Below are 18,772 nucleotides of genomic sequence, written 5' to 3'. Positions count from 1 at the left end.
GACCTTACCTTAAATAATCCAAGAATTCCCTCAAGGAAGGGGGTGTGAATAACAAAGAAGGCATTCACACTTAGTGTAAAAGTCACACCCCTCACAGTGGTTCAAAAGATGCCTGAAGTTATATATTTATTGTTCTGATTATGTCTATTTCTGAGAGAATGAGACCATTGTACCAATCGCACTGAGACATTTCAAATGATATCAAACATGATAATTAAAGTCAGTTTGGTTAATCTAAAACATTCAAACATTGGAATGACCATATGCGTGAGTTGGGGGGATGAAGCTGAGTCTCAGCATAGTCAGATGCAAATGCAGCAGGAACTGGTTTTTCCCGCATTCCTCCCTGGTGGGTTGTGAAGTCACCAGTCTCTGTTTTCAGCTCATGTTTTGAATTGTCAAAGATATCAGAATATTTGCAATATTTCAATTCTTACAGATAACCCCCATTTGATCCCTTGGGTCAGATATAAATGTGCCCATGGGGTCACTATGTATCCTTGTTGAGGTCGTTCAGGGGCAATTCAAGACAGTCTCTGCAGCATTTTCAGTTGTAGGTCGTGTTCAGCAGGTAGCTAAACAGGTCCAGGCTCGTTTTCACCTCTTTTGATGAGCCTGACCCGAATGCACTGCTCATTCAGTCCATACAGGCCTTCATAGCTTCCACTGAGTCCTTCCCCTGACAAAAGTGTCCACGTCGTGTGGGCTTCTCATAGTCTGCTTCTTCTGATGAATCTGGTCACCTCCAGATATGCAGACATTGGCATGTGGGGGTCTACAGTGTGTATACACTGCCTTCTCCCGGACACCTAAACAGCAACTTGATGGCTCAGCGATTGAACAGTTATGAACTTGTGTCATTCTGCATTGGAGAAAGTCATGAGGTTAAGCATAAAATATATGATCAAAACATAAAAGTCAGCAAGTGCGAGTCGTACAACTGGTCTCAGGTCTCTTTCAATCTGTTTAAATGGTCCAATCAAAAACAGATAAGTCTTTGTCACCACTGAGATAGGGTATAATGATAGGGAGAATATTAAATATTCTTGGTTTGAATTACTCAAGGTAAAGCTATCAAAAGGTCAGTGCAACTTATTAAAACAGTATAACAGGCAGTATGCATCATAAAACATATCATCATGACAATACATTCAAATAAATGACATTCATTTTCAAAATGAAAAAACGTGAAGATATTTGTCATACATGATAGTAATCACATTATTTAACCATAATTATGAAGGTATATCTATAATAATGTGTGTGTGTGTGTGTGTGTGTGTGTGTGTGTGTGTGTGTGTGTGTGTGTGTGTATTTGTGTGTGTATTTGTGTGTGTGTGTGTGTGTGTGTGTGTTTGTGTGTGTGTGTGGGGGCTTGAACACAATTGATGGTATTTGTCAAATTTAAAATGTCCTAGTGATTATTAGAAGAGTCCTCACTTCGGTTTAATTTTAATCACTTTAGCACTTATACCTGTTATTGGTGATAGATTGGAAAACCAGGGGCCCTCTGGTTTGTCAACCATCCCCACAACAGTCAGTGTATCTATCCTTAAATTTATCGGCAAGTTCGCCTCTATTGAAGTTTTATACCATCAATTTGTTGTCGAAGCCATGCAAATGTGTAATTTCTTTTCAGCTGGCAGAGGGTGTCAGAGGGTGTTTGTTGTCTCGTCTGTCATCAGATTAATTATTCTGTTCTATGTGTGTGAGGCTAATGTGTTTTGTTTGTATAAACATGGACAAAAGATCTTAATTAAGGAAATTTGGCTTCTGGGTCTTTGAAGACTAAGGTGTTATCTATGTGCCTGGGTTTACCTGTGGCTGTGTGTCCGTGTAATGCTCCGAACAATGGTAATCAACTTTTATAATTGTGTTGCAAAATTTTAGTCCTGTTTTAACAGGGAGCCAGCATAAGAATGTGAACATGAGGTGTGTTCCGGCTCAAATTGATTCCATATAATATCTTTTACGGAGCATGTTAAGGTGCAATGTTCAAAGCTGGATCCTGTAAAAAATGCATTTTCATGGTTAATTTAATTATCACACTCTATACTCCTGTTTGTAGTTCAAACTGCAGCTATACAGGGGATAGCAGAGTTTTCTACTTTTGGAGATCAAAGAAACAAGTATCATGAATTTCAACATAGTTAATTCCATTTTCATACAGGACATGTGGTTTAACATGTGTATAGTATAAAAACAAATTTAAAAATGCCGCCAGGATTCTTAACAATAGAGTCTGTTGCTATTGGTCTTTGCAGGAACAATGCAGTAAAGTTCATTTTGCCTCTAGGTAACCAGGGTTTTAGTCCCATTGCTATTAAGCAATTTGGGAAGATTTTAACTATGAGATCTTTCGTGCCTCTGTTTCATTTAACATGTAATAATTTACATCTTAGTTGAAGAAAGATGTTTTGTGAAATCACAAAGCCTCCTACAATGCTGAATCCATTGATAAGATTAGCTGTGGATAATTGTTATTCTGATGACTGATCAAAGACTTTTTCAGAGGACTCACTGCAGGACGTCGTTAGATTGCACCAAAGTGTGAGGTGTTCGCATCACAGGGGTTCTTGCTTTGAGATGCAAGATGGAAGACTTTTGGCCTCTCAGGTTATGGCCTAACCTTTTGTCGCCCTCACTTGTATTTGTTTGATGTGGACCTGATCTGGAGTGTTCTTTGTTATTGGTCCGCCTAAGATGAGAACAAAAGCAGAGAGAACCATAGTTAATTTTAGAATTTCAAATTCAATCATGTGGAATTAATGTTAATGCATCATCTTGCAATATTAATTCTGGAAGCCACATGATGTTGTTGGTCAGATCTGAATTGCTGTTGTTGATTTCAGCACATTTTAAGTGTGTAACACCTGAAAACTGCTCTCGCATTTCACCCTTTTGGTGTTCTCTGCTTAACAGTTGTCATTTTATGGTGTGACTCACAGATTCTTAGATCTTTTGACCCATAAAACTTTGGTAACTCTGAATGTTATCATATCCATCCCTCTTTCATTATTTTTCTGGTGAGTTTAACTCTCTGATCAAATTTTAATTGTAGGTGGTGTTTTTCAGCGAGGATTTATTTGGTTTACAATCAGTTATGCTATAGTAGTTCTGTCAGTGTTTTCATTAAGCATAAAGAAAGCAAACCTCCTCAAGATGAATGTTTCATCTTTAGTCTTTAGTGCCATGATTGGCGGCTATAATATAATGTACATTATTGTTTATTCCTAATGTAATTATATTATATTAAAAATAGTATGTATTAAATATAATTATATCTGGTCTCTGGAGAGTGTTTTAGAACAACAGTGCATTTTAGCTTAATGCTTTTATCTTGTGATCAGGGCTGTGTTTGCCTGTAGGTTGCATGGAGAACAAAGGGTCAGCAAGGGCTTATGGCCAACTGGAAGAATGAAATTGTTTTATGCAATTACAGCAAACACATTCTGAGCATCTTATTATCACTGAGGTGAGATTTCTCTGCTCTCTGTCAGGCCATTTGAATATGAAAAGGTTTGAGCAATCAGGAGGTCTAAGGGCTTATTTAAAGCTAAAATCTTTTATATTTAGTCTGTTTCGAGATTTAATTAAAGTATAGTGGATATTTTAGTTGATCAGCATCATATTTGAATTTATCCCCATTAAATTTAAATGGCAAATTCTGATTTGTAAAAGCAGAGTTTTCATTAGAGCTTATTTGTCTTTTTTGCAATCAAATCATTCTGTTCTGCTCACCTTTATTTTTCACATGCAAATGCCTTTAAACTGTTGTTATTAATCCAGTTTAAAAGTTTACAATTGTTTTTAAATCTTAAACCATTTTTTCTTGTTTTCCTTTTTTCCATTTTTCTCTTTTTTTTTTTATAAAACAGTAGATTAAAAACAATGGATATTTTTGATTCAAACTTTTAGGATCTAATTTGTGACTCTCCACTGAGTTCCAGAATATAATTTGGATGATGTTATTCCAATTTTAAGCTTCAACTCTTGCTGCCTAGCAGACAAAGAGATTTCAGAGCAAGGGATGGCATTTATCTATACTGCTGCTATCATGTCCCTGATAATCAAAGTGGTTTTGTCTAATTCTCAACCCCACCGGATAACGCATTCCAGTCTAACATTTTTGAGCATTTCCGACTCATTCTATCAATGTGTTTATATAGGGTGCGTCCAGCTTTCCCTCAACATTTCTAATAGGCAAAGAAGAATTGACTTACCACAGCAGCTGAAGATAGAATAGAAGATCCAAACCTCTTGCTTGGTATAAATCCATTTTGTGCTGGAAAGACGTAACTCGCCTGAGTTGGGAGATCACGGAGATGGGTCACCATTTTGTAAGGTCCACCCAGTTGGCCCAATGCCGGTGTCCACTGGTGGATGAAGGTTCACTGCATGTTCGGTCTTTCCAGTGCACAATGTTGATTTATATTAAACTTAACTCATATCTGACTCCAATTTTAGTATGAGGTGGTTTAGAATATTAATATATTTATCCTCGTTTTATCTGACTCCAATTATAAAACATTAAGAAGATTATATCAATATGTAATTTAGATAAATGTTTGAACCGTTTGTCTTCACTAGTAACTATTACATCCGTTCATTCGGGTGCTCATGTCGCTCAGAGAAATCGCCTCGGCCGAAGGCGTCCCTCACGGTCACACTCCGGTCAGTCTTGAATATTAAACAGAGGTAAATTGACTAATACTTTAGATGGCCGCTACCAGCGCGCTCGTTCTAAAATACTTTAGTTAGTCCCGCTTAGATGTACACCTTTGAGTTAAGACAATCATCATTTCTAATTAGAGGTTAGGGCATTAATATAAATGTACCCGACTACTGGACTCTATAGTAACTTTGGTTTTCACCAAGCCCATAGTTTCCCATATGAACTTAATTTAGAATAATATTACCTTCAAACAAAGGTCGGGTACCCAATCTAGGTTAGTCGTGCAACACCTTGTTGACCTAGACGGAAGTTATCGCCCTTTCCACCTAAGTACACATGAATCAATATCAAGAGTCAGCCGGATCGCTAAAACACAATTAGAGTGCCAATGCTCCATCTCAATTGGATTTTAGTCCGTCTACTGACCTGACGAAAGACGTGCGGAAACAAGGATACATCGTAATCTACTTGAATTAATAATTACAGAGTGAGCAAAATATGGTCAAACATTACAATTCATTAGTCAGGTAAATGTATTATGCCAATTCAATCAGTCAATTCATAAATGATCAATACAAAACATCGAATTATCAAAGATAAATCCAAGATGAAAAAGATGCATTCCTGACTTTGTAATATACATAACATGGAACAAGCCATGTTATGGGCTGATGTGGTTAGGCAGAATCGCCCTGAGCTTTTCTTAGTCCTTACCTTAAATAATCCAAGAATTCCCTCAAGGAAGGGGGTGTGAATAACAAAGAAGGCATTCATACTTAGTGTAAAAGTCACACCCCTCACAGTGGTTCAAAAGATGCCTGAAGTTATATATTTATTGTTCTGATTATGTCTATTTCTGAGAGAATGAGACCATTGTACCAATCACACTGAGACATTTCAAATGATATCAAACATGATAGTTAAAGTCAGTTTGGTTAATCTAAAACATTGGAATGACCATATGCGTGAGTTAGGGGGATGAAGCTGAGTCTCAGCATAGTCAGATGCAAATGCAGCAGGAACTGGTTTTTCCCGCATTCCTCCCTGGTGGGTTGTGAAGTCACCAGTCTCTGTTTTCAGCTCATGTTTTGAATTGTCAAAGATATCAGAATATTTGCAATATTTCAATTCTTACAGTGTAGATGTTGCTAAAACACGACAGGTTACTTTAAGGTTGGGTTTATGGTTGTTGTAGGTGTAGACATCAGTACAACACAATAGTTTGGACTCCATGTCATGTAGGAGACATTAAATAGATCAATGATAACTGCAGAAGGTCTTTCTGCTGTTGTGGCAATGAATGGACACTCAACAATTGAAAAGATTCCTTCCATGCCTTAGAAGCGTGACTTGATCAGTACTTATCTACACAGCATACTGGCATCATAGATCCTGTTTCTCATATCGAATCCCTAGTCTTCCACACTTTAGGAAACGTAAACATTCAGGACGTGCCATTAGCACAGCCTGCACTAAAAGGTGGCTGGAGATTACGAATGGCAACACAGAGTGCAAATCCAATACCACCTTGAAAAACCTGCCGTGATCCCGATTCGAACCGGGGTTACTGTGGCTACAACACAGAGTAATAACCACTATACGATCACAGCGAGCTACGGGACAGCCACTGTGGCTCTTGTGTGGTATGTTCCTCCATGTGATATGCCCCTCTCTCTTCAGTGAGAACACACTGTTGTCTTTCTCCTCCTACCAGCACAACGCTTTTCCCAAGAAACAATGGAAATGCAAACAATTGATGACTGCTGCAATTTTAAAAAGGAACAGGATGTGGGTATAGTTGGCAGAACTTGAACCTGCGGGAGAATACCCCAACGGATTTCTAGTCGATCGCCTTAACCACTTAGCCATGACTACAAGACTGCCTGTTCTCCCATGTCCTCATGCCTAGTACACGTGTTGTGCATTCAGATGAAACTTTCAGCAAGCGATAGCTCAACGGCAAAAGCTGTGGCTCCACAAAGAGTCTCTCATGCCCGAACACGGACTTGAACCCTGGACCCTCTACCGACTCTGCTAAAGCTGGGGAACAATAGTCTGTTTTGGAAGGGGAAGAAAAAAGCACAAGAAAAATAAGAAAATTTGAGAAATTGAGAAAGAAAGAAGCGAAATTAAGGTTATATTTTGTATTTTTGCCCACCAGAAACTACTCAATGCATATATAACAGTACTGGTTCAAGAAATATGTCCATAAATAACACTTTGGGTAGATCACAAGGTTCAATCCCCGACTGGAGCAGGTATCTAACCAGGTTTAGTAATGGGTCGATCATGAACATTTCGTTCATTTTAAACGAATCTTCAATATGATTTGGGAACTAACTGGTTGACCTGGAGCGGATTAATTCGCTTCGGTCAAAAACAGGGGACTGAAGGAGTTGCAGTTCTACCTTTAAATTCATCTCAACAAATCAACGTTAATCCTTTTTCTCAACATCCTGTTTCTCATCACTTTTTATTAAATATAATTATTTAATTACTTTTATTAAATTTAATTATTAATTATAGAACTTTGAATTGATTTAACTAATGTATAAATTCACGCTTCTTAATGTAAGAATGTTCAGTGTACTTGTTTCTCTTTTTGCCTGTCTTTTTAAAATTTGTTTTCAGGAGACACACAAAAAACAGGTCATAGGTCATGGAGATCTCTCTCTCCCTCTGTCCCAGAGGAGAAGAAAATCACCTGTTCTAGTTGTCCAAATGTGGCAGGGGGGACAAGAAATTTAATTAAACACCTTAAACGACAACGTCACCCGGTTAAGCCGGGAATAATAATTATTATTATTATATTTAACAGGCACCTATAGGTTCGTAGCCAAAGTAGGGTGAGCATGGAGACGTAAAATCAGAAAAAAAGCACTTTATTGAAATACAAAAGTTAAAATAATTAAAAATTCTTTTTAACATGAGCCTATTACAAAACAACAACAAAAAAGACAACAATAATCCAAAACAATAGAGTGGGGTACCAGCGGAAGTTTGCAAGTGTCCACAACACCAAGGAATACAAACACACACGCACACACACAGCCCCTATGAAAACACAGCAAACTTATTTTACACAGCAATATCTGTTTAGCACAGCACTCGGTGTATATATACACCCACACACTAATACAATGCACCCAAGCTGGGTCTCCCCCACCCCCCTATAACCAAATAGGTTTCAAAGAAAATACACAGAAGACAGTTACAAAACAAAGAGAAACTATTAAAGAAAAATATGAAAATCACAACCAAAAAGTAACAATTTAGAATAGACCTGAACAGAAAGGGAAAATTTGCAAAAATCACTCGAATGCATAACAAAAACAAAAATCACAATACAAATATAACAATTCAAACAAAAACTATAAAAATCATAATATACAAAAGAAACAAAAATCACAAAATAAAGCTCCGGCAAAACAGCAGCGCTGCCACCACAGTTGTCAGACTTGGTCACCAGTCATTATAGAAACCCTTGTGCACACAGTCACCTGTTGTCACAAAGCCACGATTTACAATTAAAAAAAAAATTTAAACAAACAAATGCTCTGCCATACATACCGTACAGATGTTAGAACATGGCCTCACTCTGCAAACATAGGAAGTTATTGGTAACCACTAAATCGGACGCCACCAACGCACAAAGCACACATCAAAGCGCCAGGAACCAGAGCAGGCAGAAAGCACGCCGAACGAACAGCGTCTGGTGCAGAGCAGCTGAGGACCAAACCAGTCAATCCTGGCAACACTTATGGTACAGTTACTACCCAAATATACGGAAGTGTACACAAACCGTTACTTTCAACCGGAAGGGTTTACCCATCAGAAAAAAAGACGGCAACACTGATGACACATACAGAGTTACCAAATGTGCTCAACTTTTAGCTTTTCACTGGTCGGAGATCAGCTCATAAAAACTTAGGGTCGACCTAACCCCCAGAAATCATGTCGCCATCCATATCTGAAGTTAGATACAATTCTTTCTTAACGCACGCATTGAGGCCATCCATATCTGGAGCTAGATACAATACTTCATAGACGCACACATTTAAAATTTTATTATTATTATTTTTTGATGCAACCAATGAGAAATGTTTACCTGGATCCCACCTTTTCTGGACTTGTGTAGAGTATAATTATTGCATTGTTGTACTGTAAGTCAGAGCGGCCTAGGAACTCATTGCGAGTGTTGAAGCTGGCTTCTGCTGTTGAAACTGCAAACTATCTTCAGTAAACTTCATTTATTTATTTGAATCTCTGACTCCAGCTCTTCTTCATCTGACAAACTGGTCATTCTTTGGGTTAAACTGTATACCATCTCTACCGTAGTAAACTAGAACCTAAAAGTAAAGAAACTTTACTAATAAAAGATGCAACAGGACAACTGAATGGGCTTTCTAAAACTTTCTAAACTTGAGGCCCTGGTATTATGCAAACTAACTGTCCTGGAGCTCCACCTTATTTGATGTGCAGTGTTTTCCCAGTGATTTGTTTCTCATTCAGGGAGTCAGACAGAGAACATCATCCAAAACAAAACTAGCTACATGAATACACAGGAGAGTGAGAGAAACGCGACACATTTACAACCCCAGTGTAGGAGTGTTGGAAAACAGTATACCGTCCCTCAGCCTTTTTAAACATTATTCAGACATGAAAAATCCTGTGCACATGAGAAAATGTTTTGCTGCATTCATGTCATGTGCGCAACTTTTTGTCCATGTGGTTCTTAATCTGAACGGTTTCTCTCCAGTGTGAATCCTCTTCTGTTTTCAGATGTGTTAACTGATTAAACCTCTTGTCACAGTGCAGTTCTGGTGCAGCTTAAATTTTGGAGCTGTTAGAAAAGTCTTCTCACACTCAAGCACATATACTCTTTCACACCAGTGTGAATCTTCATGTGTTCATTAAGGTTTTCTGATCGGTTGAAACTTTTCACACTGAGTGCTTGTGAATGGTTTCTCTCCAGTGTAGGTCTTTATGTGTTTATTAAAGATTCAGGACACCCTGGAGAACTTTTTTTTTTTATATTAACAGATTTGTGTGTGTTGAGCATCAGTTAAGACAATGTTAGCACCTGTCAGCTTTAATTGTGGGGAAAACTGGATAATTTTGAGCTTTTGTCAGCTAATTTCAGCTTCCGGGTTTAAAATGATTTTTGGGGCGGGATCAAAATCGGCGACGTAGCGCAGAACTGCAAGTGCAATGATGACGCGTCAGTTTCTCATTATTTTTCATGGCGTAGATTTCTTATCCTATGAGAAGAGCCGGCTGCTTAATTATTCATGAGAGCACGTGCTTTCCGAAGGCAGACCTGCCAGTTTCAAGCAAGCTGTGAGTGAGACACAGACCAACGGCACGCAGTAGCCGTTCATGAAGGCTCGTATGTGTTTGTTTCCATGATCCACGGGGTTTCTTGCATGTTTTTTTCACCAAGATCCTGTCAGGGCCGATCATACAGCAAAGCTGTGTGTGCTGCAAGCATGTTTGTCGGGAGAGCAGTGCGAGAATTGAAGAATGGCGGACGTTGACTTTTATCAGGAGTTCGTTCACATTCAGACACATCACCGTGCTGCTGTGTTTGCCTAAATCCTCTATATTACCAGCAGGGCTAATGGTTAAAATAGACAGGTCAGGAGACCTGCTGCACTGAGTCTGCATTTAAGATCTATAATTTAGACCTGGGGATCAAGGTAGAATTCTCATTTATAGTATTTATATGAACACGATTGTCTTTATAATGATATAAATTGTGGTTTTGTGTAAATGAAATTACGAATAACAAATGTAGCAGGGCATTAAATTACTGTTTATTTCTTTGCATTTTAACTTTGTGAACTATAAACTCATGCGTCTCCTCACGGTTTGTGTCTTAGTTTGTGAGCTAACTGACATCAACAGTTGTTCGCTCCCCTTCTCCCCTGCTGGCCACGCCCACTCCTGCCCGATGCTCGTGGAGCTCTGCGCCCTTTAATCATGCATCTTTTAAAAAAAATTCTGAAGTAGACTTTAACCGAAAGTGGGGGGTGTCATGGCCCTTTAAGGTCTGAGTAGTTGCTGAAACTCATCCCACACCGAAGCTGCAGTCACACTAGAGTTTAAGCATGCAAAATTCTGTTTTTTGGTTTCTCTCTAGTGTGGATCCTCATGTGTTTATTAAGATGTGATGATTGGCTGAAACTCTTCCCACACTGAGGGCATGTGAATGGTTTCACTCCAGTGTGGATCATCATGTGATGATTAAGGTGTGATGAGCAGCTGAAACTCTTCCCACACTGAGGGCAACTGAATGGTTTCTCTCCAGTGTGGATCCTCATGTGTTTATTAAGGTTTGATGATAGGCTGAAACTCTTACCACACTGAGTACATGTGAATGGTTTCTCTCCAGTGTGGATCCTCATGTGTAGATTAAGGGATGATGATTGGCTGAAACTCTTCCCACACTGGGTGCATGTGAATGGTTTCTCTCCAGTGTGGATCCTCACGTGTTTATTAAGGTTTGATGATTGGCTGAAACTCTTCCCACACTGAGTGCATGTGAATGGTTTCTCTCCAGTGTGGGTCATCATGTGTTTATTAAGGTGTGATGATTGGTTGAAACTCTTCCCACACTGAGTGCATGTGAATGGTTTCTCTCCAGTGTGGATCATCATGTGAATCTTAAGTTTGCTTTTGGTTGCAAAACTCTTTCCACACTGAGTGCAGGTGAAACAATTCTTGTCTCTCCTTTTCAAAATACCATCAGTCTGTAAATTAGTGTTTTCCTCAATTTTGACATGATGTTCCTCCTCTTTACTCCCCTCATTCTCTTCAATTAGGTCTGAAATATATATATATAAAAAACATTAGTTTTCATTAAGCCTTAAAAACTCTCATCAAAAGCTGAAAAGTGAAAAGACACTGGAAACATTGGATTCACACACTGTAATTTTGGATGCACATTAAATGTAAAATAAATCAGATAATATTTTGTTAGGTGCATTCATGTGTACACATTTAAACAGATTTAATTCAATTCATCTTCATTTATCTAGTGCTATTACAATGTAAAATGTGTCAAAGCCACTTAACAGAATTTATTGTAAATTGAAACTGTCAGTCCAGTTTTCAGAGTTTCTTACGTAATCGATCATAAGTAATATTGGTCATATTGAAAAAAAAGATTTGAAAGCTGTAAATGGCCTGTTTTTATTCGTATTTATTCATAATTACAACAAAATGTTTTTCTAAAATGTGTAAAGCAGACGAGGGCTCAAAATTAACCTTTTTGACTGGTAGCACCAATGCTCCTAATTAAAAAAATATAGGCGCATCAACCAAAATTTTGTCGCACCCACCAATTATAAGCACCGTTACAACAAGTTTTATACAAAAAAGATTTATTTATCTGATCAAACATGATTTATTTGAAATCAACACTAATCAAACTAACAAGCAAAAATATTTAAGCATGCGTGATAAAAAATGTCTCAACGAAATCCCGGTATCACAAATAAATACGTTTTTATAACATAAATGATGGACCAAAAGATACACGGACCGTTCACCAGCCGGTCTTTCATGAGCAGCGATAATAGTTTACTCGGTGCAAGCCCGTTTGTGATGGTTTACTTGGTGTTAAATTTTACATTTAACTGCCACTTGCACGGCGGACAGCATCTGGCGATTATATGAAGGATTAAACAGAAGCTCTCGCGCTAGATGTGGCAAACAGTTAGCTGAAAATTGACTTTTCATAGCAGACTTGAAGCCAATGGAAGCCTTTATCTACTCTTCGAAAAGTGTAGATGGTGGAGTAACATTCAGCACATGATCACTACTAAGATGTGTCGTTATTTGTAACTTTAGATGCCATGGTGACATGGACAGTGCTTTACAATTTTTCGGGGTAGTAGCTCTCCATGTCATCCCAAGCCAGAAGGCGTTGAGTGATTGTGATTGACAGCTGATATTAACCAATCCATTTGCATTCAGTTCTAGAGCAGTGGGCCAATAATAAGAGGGCAAAGGCGGGGCAAGCATTACAAACTTGGCTTTGTTTACTGCAGCGAGTTGACATGACAACTGTTTTAAACCATTCCTGAGCGCTCCGTTTCAAGTGCAAACATGCATTCTGCGTGAATATCTCCCGAATCTGCGCATGTGCTGAACATTTTGCAGTAAAAACTGGTCACACACAACAATTTTTTGCACTCGCACAAATGCTCACAAACATTTTAAGGTCGCATAGAGAAAATTTTGGGCGCATATGCGACCAAAACGGTTGTAATTTCGAGCCCTGAAGACAGTGAATACTTGTTCATTTTGTGCCTGACTAGTAAGCGCATCAGAAAAAAGTTCTGGATTCACAGCTGAACAAACAGCTGAATATTTGCCTCGCAAACATGAGTCATACCTGTACAGCATCTACATAAAGGCTGGATTGTACACCTTTCCCTTGTGCGCTGTTGGGTCGTCTTCATCATTTCTGGGGTGATTTTGAGGCTTAATTTGACCAAAACATTCTCTGCGTTTCAGCAAACGGACTGATATTTGGGGACATCTTATTTTGACACATTCTGGGTAAATGCTTTGAAATAAAAAATAAAAAAAACTCAATACACTCTGGGCAAATTTACTCCATTTTCATTATATTCATGGCTGTTTTTTTTCTCCATTGGGCTCTATTGTAACAATTTTCTTTTGATTGCAAAGCCATGACAGCATATAATCATTCATTTATGATTGTTGGTGTTTTCTGTGACGACAGTCAACATTGTTTAATTGGTCTCCACTCATGGGATGGCAAAAAGGAAATGGGTGAGAGTATAAAGGAAGAGGAGGAATGTTTAATTGGGCAGCATTATATGGTGTGTGGAAGAAAGAAAAGTTGACTGAACTGTTCCAGCGCGGGGAAACGAGTAGAGAAACGGGGTCGAGACGAGCATTGTAAACTTAACGATTGGCTTTGAGAAACAAAAAGCGAAAGTATGTATTGAAGCAACAGAGCAAAGATTGCCGTCTTGTTACTGAAGTGCTCGTGACGTCTGTGAACGAGTGCGTCACCAAAGACTTCAGTGCAGTGTGTCCTGAAAAAAAACTTATCGATTTATCTCGCTGGCATGGAGTCAGCTGCCGAAAGCCTTCATCCCACAGTCGACAGTGTCAGAGTTTCCTGTTAGGCACCCGTGGCTGCCACTCACCGGCTGGGTTCGTCGATGCCCTCAATCTACACATCCACACCTCCACATACGCCATTCCCCTCTCATTTCCCTTTACCCCTCCGCTCAATGGGTAAGAACCAAGTTTTTGTTTTCTTTACCCAAATTCTTATATTATTTCTCTTGTTTTGTTTTCTCCCCGTACTATTACTATCATTATTACTTTTCCCTGTTTTCAAATCTGATGAATCTGCTGGCCTAAAATCATTTGCATTTTTACCTTTCACTTTCAGTTGAGTTATAAGTGCTGAGGGTTTTGCGTTTCATTATGATTATTTTTATATTGTTTGTTTTGGACTACCGGCCATGTAAAGACGCAAACTGTTGAGGTTCTCACGTGAAACTTAATTTTGTTCAATATTGCTCTTATCCTAAATTCTATTACCTTAAACATACCTGTACTGGAAAATAAGCGTTTAAGTGTCAGAGTCTAGCTGCTCTGAGCGTAATTCAACTTGAATCAGAATGAATAAAGGCTGAAGCAACCATTGAGAGGCGGAATCCGCTACTAGCCTCCATGCTAATGCTAACCCCGAAGTGCAAGCTGCATCTAAGAAAGAGATGGCGCGGGCGAGTGATAACAGTGCAGTACTTTAAGCTATTGATGCACTAAAGGCCAATTTGATTGCTAAAATTGAAGAAAAGGCCATTGCACAGTCAAATGAACTTTGCAATCAAATTGACCAGCTTCGGACAGTTACGCAATGCTGGAACACGTTCAAAGTCAAGTCAAAGTCAGCTTTATTGTCAATTCAGCCACATGTACAGGACATACAGAGAATTGAAATTACGTTACTCTCAGACCCTAGGTGCCTAACATATATTATTAATATAAAAAGTAGAGTTTTAAGAAAAAGAAAATCTAAATTTACAATATATACAAAATGTGGTCTAAAAATATATTTAATGTGTAGTCTAAAAATATACATACGGAATAAAAAATTGTAAACCAGAGTTGTGCTGATAAAGAACAGTATATAGTGCAAAAAGACTTGTGCACATGATGATTATGATAAAGTGACAGTTTCATAATATATGTGAATGTAGTATGATGTGTCTAACTGGTAGACCAATGTTACATAAAATTACATAAAGTGCAGATGAATGTGTGCATGTGTGTGTGTTTTCATGTGTGTCAGAGTCCAAATGTGCGTGTGGAGGGAGAGGGGAGTGGTGGCAGAGTTGGGAGAGGGTTCAGCTTCCTGACAGCCTGATGGATGAAGCTGTCTTTCAGCTAGACAGCTAATCTTGCTTCTGTAGTTTTTCCTCATCGTTTTTGTTGATGAGACCCACCACAGTTTCAGTCAGAGTCTGTTTTGTCCAGATGTGTGAGCGCTGAGTGAAGTGCAGTGGAGATGGCGTCATCAGTCGAGTGGTAGGACCAATATGTAAACTGAAAAGGGTCCAAGGAAGGGGGCAAGACAGACTTAATGTGCTGCATCACAAACTGTAAGCTCCTCTCGGTGTGGTGTAAACAAAGCCCAGGTACAGGTCTTTCAGTGCCTCTCTCATGTTGTTGGGATTGGAGCTGGGAGGGATGTAAACGGAGAAAAGCAGTATGGCTGTTTATTCCCTCTGTAGATAAAACGGCCGGCACTTTAAAACCATAAACTTCACCAGTGGCAAGCAGTTTTTGCAGACTACAATGGTATCATGGCCAGAACCGAAATGTCTAGAACGTAGTCACTGAGCCAAGTTTCCGTAAACACAAATGCACAACAGTTCTTTACAGTCTTTTAAGATGAACGAAGTAGACGGCTATAGTCCAGTTTGTTGTCTAGCGAACGTACGCTCGCTGGAGGAGGGGATGATGGAGGGGATAGCAGGTTTGTGTGGGTTAGCCGCTAGCCTAGTTCAGATCCCCCCACGCTTGCCCCTCTTCTGTTTTCTCTTGCCTCTATTGTGGGCGAGGTGTTGAGGTGGGGGTCGGAGGATGAGTAGGCCTCTGGAGCAAACGGAGATCTTGCAGCTCCTCAGTGTCTGCGGAGTTTAACTTGTAAAGTTTGGTTCTGCCGATGTCGAGCAAAAATTTTAGACTATATGTGCGCTTAAGCACAGATAAACGGGGCGAGGACGTACATAACAAAGAACACAAAAACAATGTCTTGTCGGGAAAGAGAGAAGCCACAGCGTGTGCACGTACCTCCATCTTGAAAAAAGCAAGAAAGGAACTGGAAGAGTGGTTAACGCCAGAGTGGAAGCAGCAAAAGAGCGAGTGACTGGTCTGGAGCCTGTGTTGGGTGGATACTCCAGCTCTTTTACTACCCTGGAAAAAGAGTTTAGTATTGTGAAAAAAGAGGCTGGCTCTGCTGAGACCAAAGCCAAGATCTTGAGGAAAGGTCTACCCGCTCAAATCAATCTCTATGCAACAAACCAGTGGACGACAAGGAACCGTCACGCGCCTTCGTGATTAAATCCCACAACTTTTCCGAAAAAGAGAATATTTTGAAGAAAGCCATTGAAATGAATGCAATCACGACAGTACACTGAGCTGTCAAAGACAATACAAATGTTAATGTCACTCTCCGGTTAACTTTTAAATAACCACTATAGCACATGTTCGTTGTTATTTCTAGCTCTCGGAAGTATGTTTTGTCAATAATGGTGTAGCTTCGTAGTAAAACATTAAAAGCTGTTTAAATGGTTTTGTTTTATGCGTGAGATCCCACATGGTCAGCTAGTTAAGAGTGGGAGTAGCTAGAAGTGTGTGCAAGTTTACGTGCAAGGTTTCAATATTGTGTTGTTTCGTGTTTATAAGTGTTTGTGTGATCACTCTTTTTTTTTCTTTTCCTCTCTCAAAGTGTTGGCAATCAGAGTGGAGTCAGTCAGAGTCAGAAAGATAATTCACCCAGATCAAACTGGTTTTATTGTTGGGAGACAGTTATCTTACAACCTTCATCGCTTATTTAAATATTATTTATTCACCAAAAAATAATACCAATCCAGAGGTCCTAATTTCCTTAGATGCCCATAAGGCATTTGATAGAATAGAGTAGATCTATTTTTTTACAGCGCTTAAAAAAAAAATGGTTTTGATCCTGGATTCTGTTCCTTGGTTAAAATGTTATATTCCAGGCCCCAAGCATCCATTCAAACAAATAATATAATTTCCAAAGGCTTTCCACTCTCTAGAAGAACGAGACATGGCTACCCTCTGTTTTTTGACATTGCCATTGAACCTCTTGCAACCGTATTAAGCAAGGAATTGCAAGGAATTTTCAGAGAGCGACACGAACATAAGTTCCTGCTATATGCGGATGATCTTCTTTTTCTGTCAAATCCAGATACATGTATTCCAAAAGCTCTTACAATAATTTCAGAATTTGGAAATGTTTCTGGAGACAAAGTCAATCTAGCAAAGAGTCTCCTTTTCCCTATTAATGATAGAGCACAGCAAATTTCCTTCCAATCCTTTCCATTTTCAGTAAGTCCTGATAAATATGTATAGTGAGTGTGACACGCAAATACAAGGATTTGTTCAATAATAATTTTAAAAGGACATTAGTGCCCAAGGACGTTTTTAGTACTCAAGGACACCTTACAAACAGTAGGAGAACAAGAAAAGCAACAACCTTAAGAAAGTAGAGAAAATGGGAGACTAATAATACATAAAATAATGACAAAAGACATGAGAACAAGCAACAAGAAAGAAACTCATTCCTGTCTTTCAATGAGTGCTTATGTGCATTTAGGAGAACTAGACAGCACACTCAGGGCTGCAAGATGGATTTAATTTAGTATTCTTATTATTAAAATATCTGAATGAGGAACAAATGACTGAGTTGGTCTTTGAAAATGAAAATTAACCTGTTTGTTCCTGCAGATCTTCCTGTTTGACTGTGAATGTTTCTTCAATCTTCACATCTTCACTCTCCTCTTTAATAAACGCCATCTTTATAACAGTGTGGAGATCAGTCGCTTTTTCTCTGTGTTTGGACACTTTATCCTGTTTAAAATAAACAAAACAATGAACATAAACAAAATAACTTCTCTTCAACACTTGCTTCAACAGTTTCTTTATATGAGAGTCATTAACAAACAGAAATCAGATAAGTTGGATCAAGAAACAATAGCCACAAATCAGCTGATTACAACTAGTACTCGATTTCTTATATATAGTGATGTATACTTCAAATAGAATGACATTATGCTATTTAATCAATTAAACTTTCATTAAAACACTTGTTACACACTTTTACTTTATTCAAGTATGTTCTTAATTGTTTTGTTTGTTTTATTCATCTTATTGTCTGTTTATAGCACTTTTTTGCACAAGATAAATTTCCTCTCGGGAACAAAAAGTTTATCCTATCTTTATTAAAAACAATAGACCTCATTATTGTGAGTTTTAGTAAATAATACTACGTTGTATAAGGGTTAAAATAATATTGTCAACAGGTACATAAGTTAGCACTGAATGAAAACACTGAAACTTTAATCAATCGCTTTATATAAGGGTAAACGCTTTAAAACAAACCTTTTTCCAGTTGAATCACAGCGCGGGAGCGGCGCAGGCCTATGACGTCACAAGTCATGCCAAAATAAAAGTCTTTTTTTGTACCTTTTTTGCCACTTACTCTTAGTCATGAGTCATGACTTATTATATATAGTTTTTCTCTGCGTTTGGGCATTTTATCCTGTTAAAAATCAACAAAGCAATAAAAATGTTCAGTTTAAAATAAATTAAACTATGAATAGAAACAAAATTACTTCTCTTCAACAGTTTCTTTATATGAGAGTAATTAACAAAAATAAATCCGGTAAGTCCGAGCAAGAAACAACAGCCACAAATGAGCTGATTAAAACTAGTACTCCATTTCTTAAATATGGTGATGTAAACTTAGAATGAAGTGAAATTTTGCTATTTAATAAATTAAACCTTCAGTAAGAC

The 18,772-nt window shown here is 38.4% G+C and overlaps 1 protein-coding gene across 1 annotated transcript; it reads right to left on the bottom strand.

Moving 5' to 3' along the window:
* Positions 1 to 7,543: 7,543 nt before the first annotated feature.
* Positions 7,544 to 18,398, bottom strand: LOC137489667 (uncharacterized). The gene is made up of 3 exons (XM_073948946.1): positions 18,359 to 18,398; positions 17,689 to 17,827; positions 7,544 to 11,501 (listed from the first exon to the last, which is right to left on the bottom strand). Exons 2-3 carry the CDS (start codon positions 17,771 to 17,773, stop codon positions 10,780 to 10,782), a joined length of 807 nt encoding a protein of 268 aa, XP_073805047.1. The 5' UTR covers positions 17,774 to 17,827; positions 18,359 to 18,398; the 3' UTR covers positions 7,544 to 10,779.
* Between the last annotated feature and the right edge of the window lie 374 nt (positions 18,399 to 18,772).

The sequence above is a fragment of the Danio rerio genome, chromosome 4 (assembly GCF_049306965.1).
Source record: "Danio rerio strain Tuebingen ecotype United States chromosome 4, GRCz12tu, whole genome shotgun sequence".
Taxonomy (NCBI): domain Eukaryota; kingdom Metazoa; phylum Chordata; class Actinopteri; order Cypriniformes; family Danionidae; genus Danio; species Danio rerio.
The sequence above is the reverse complement of the archived record's forward strand: the minus strand, read 5'-3'. Positions and strand labels throughout refer to the sequence as shown.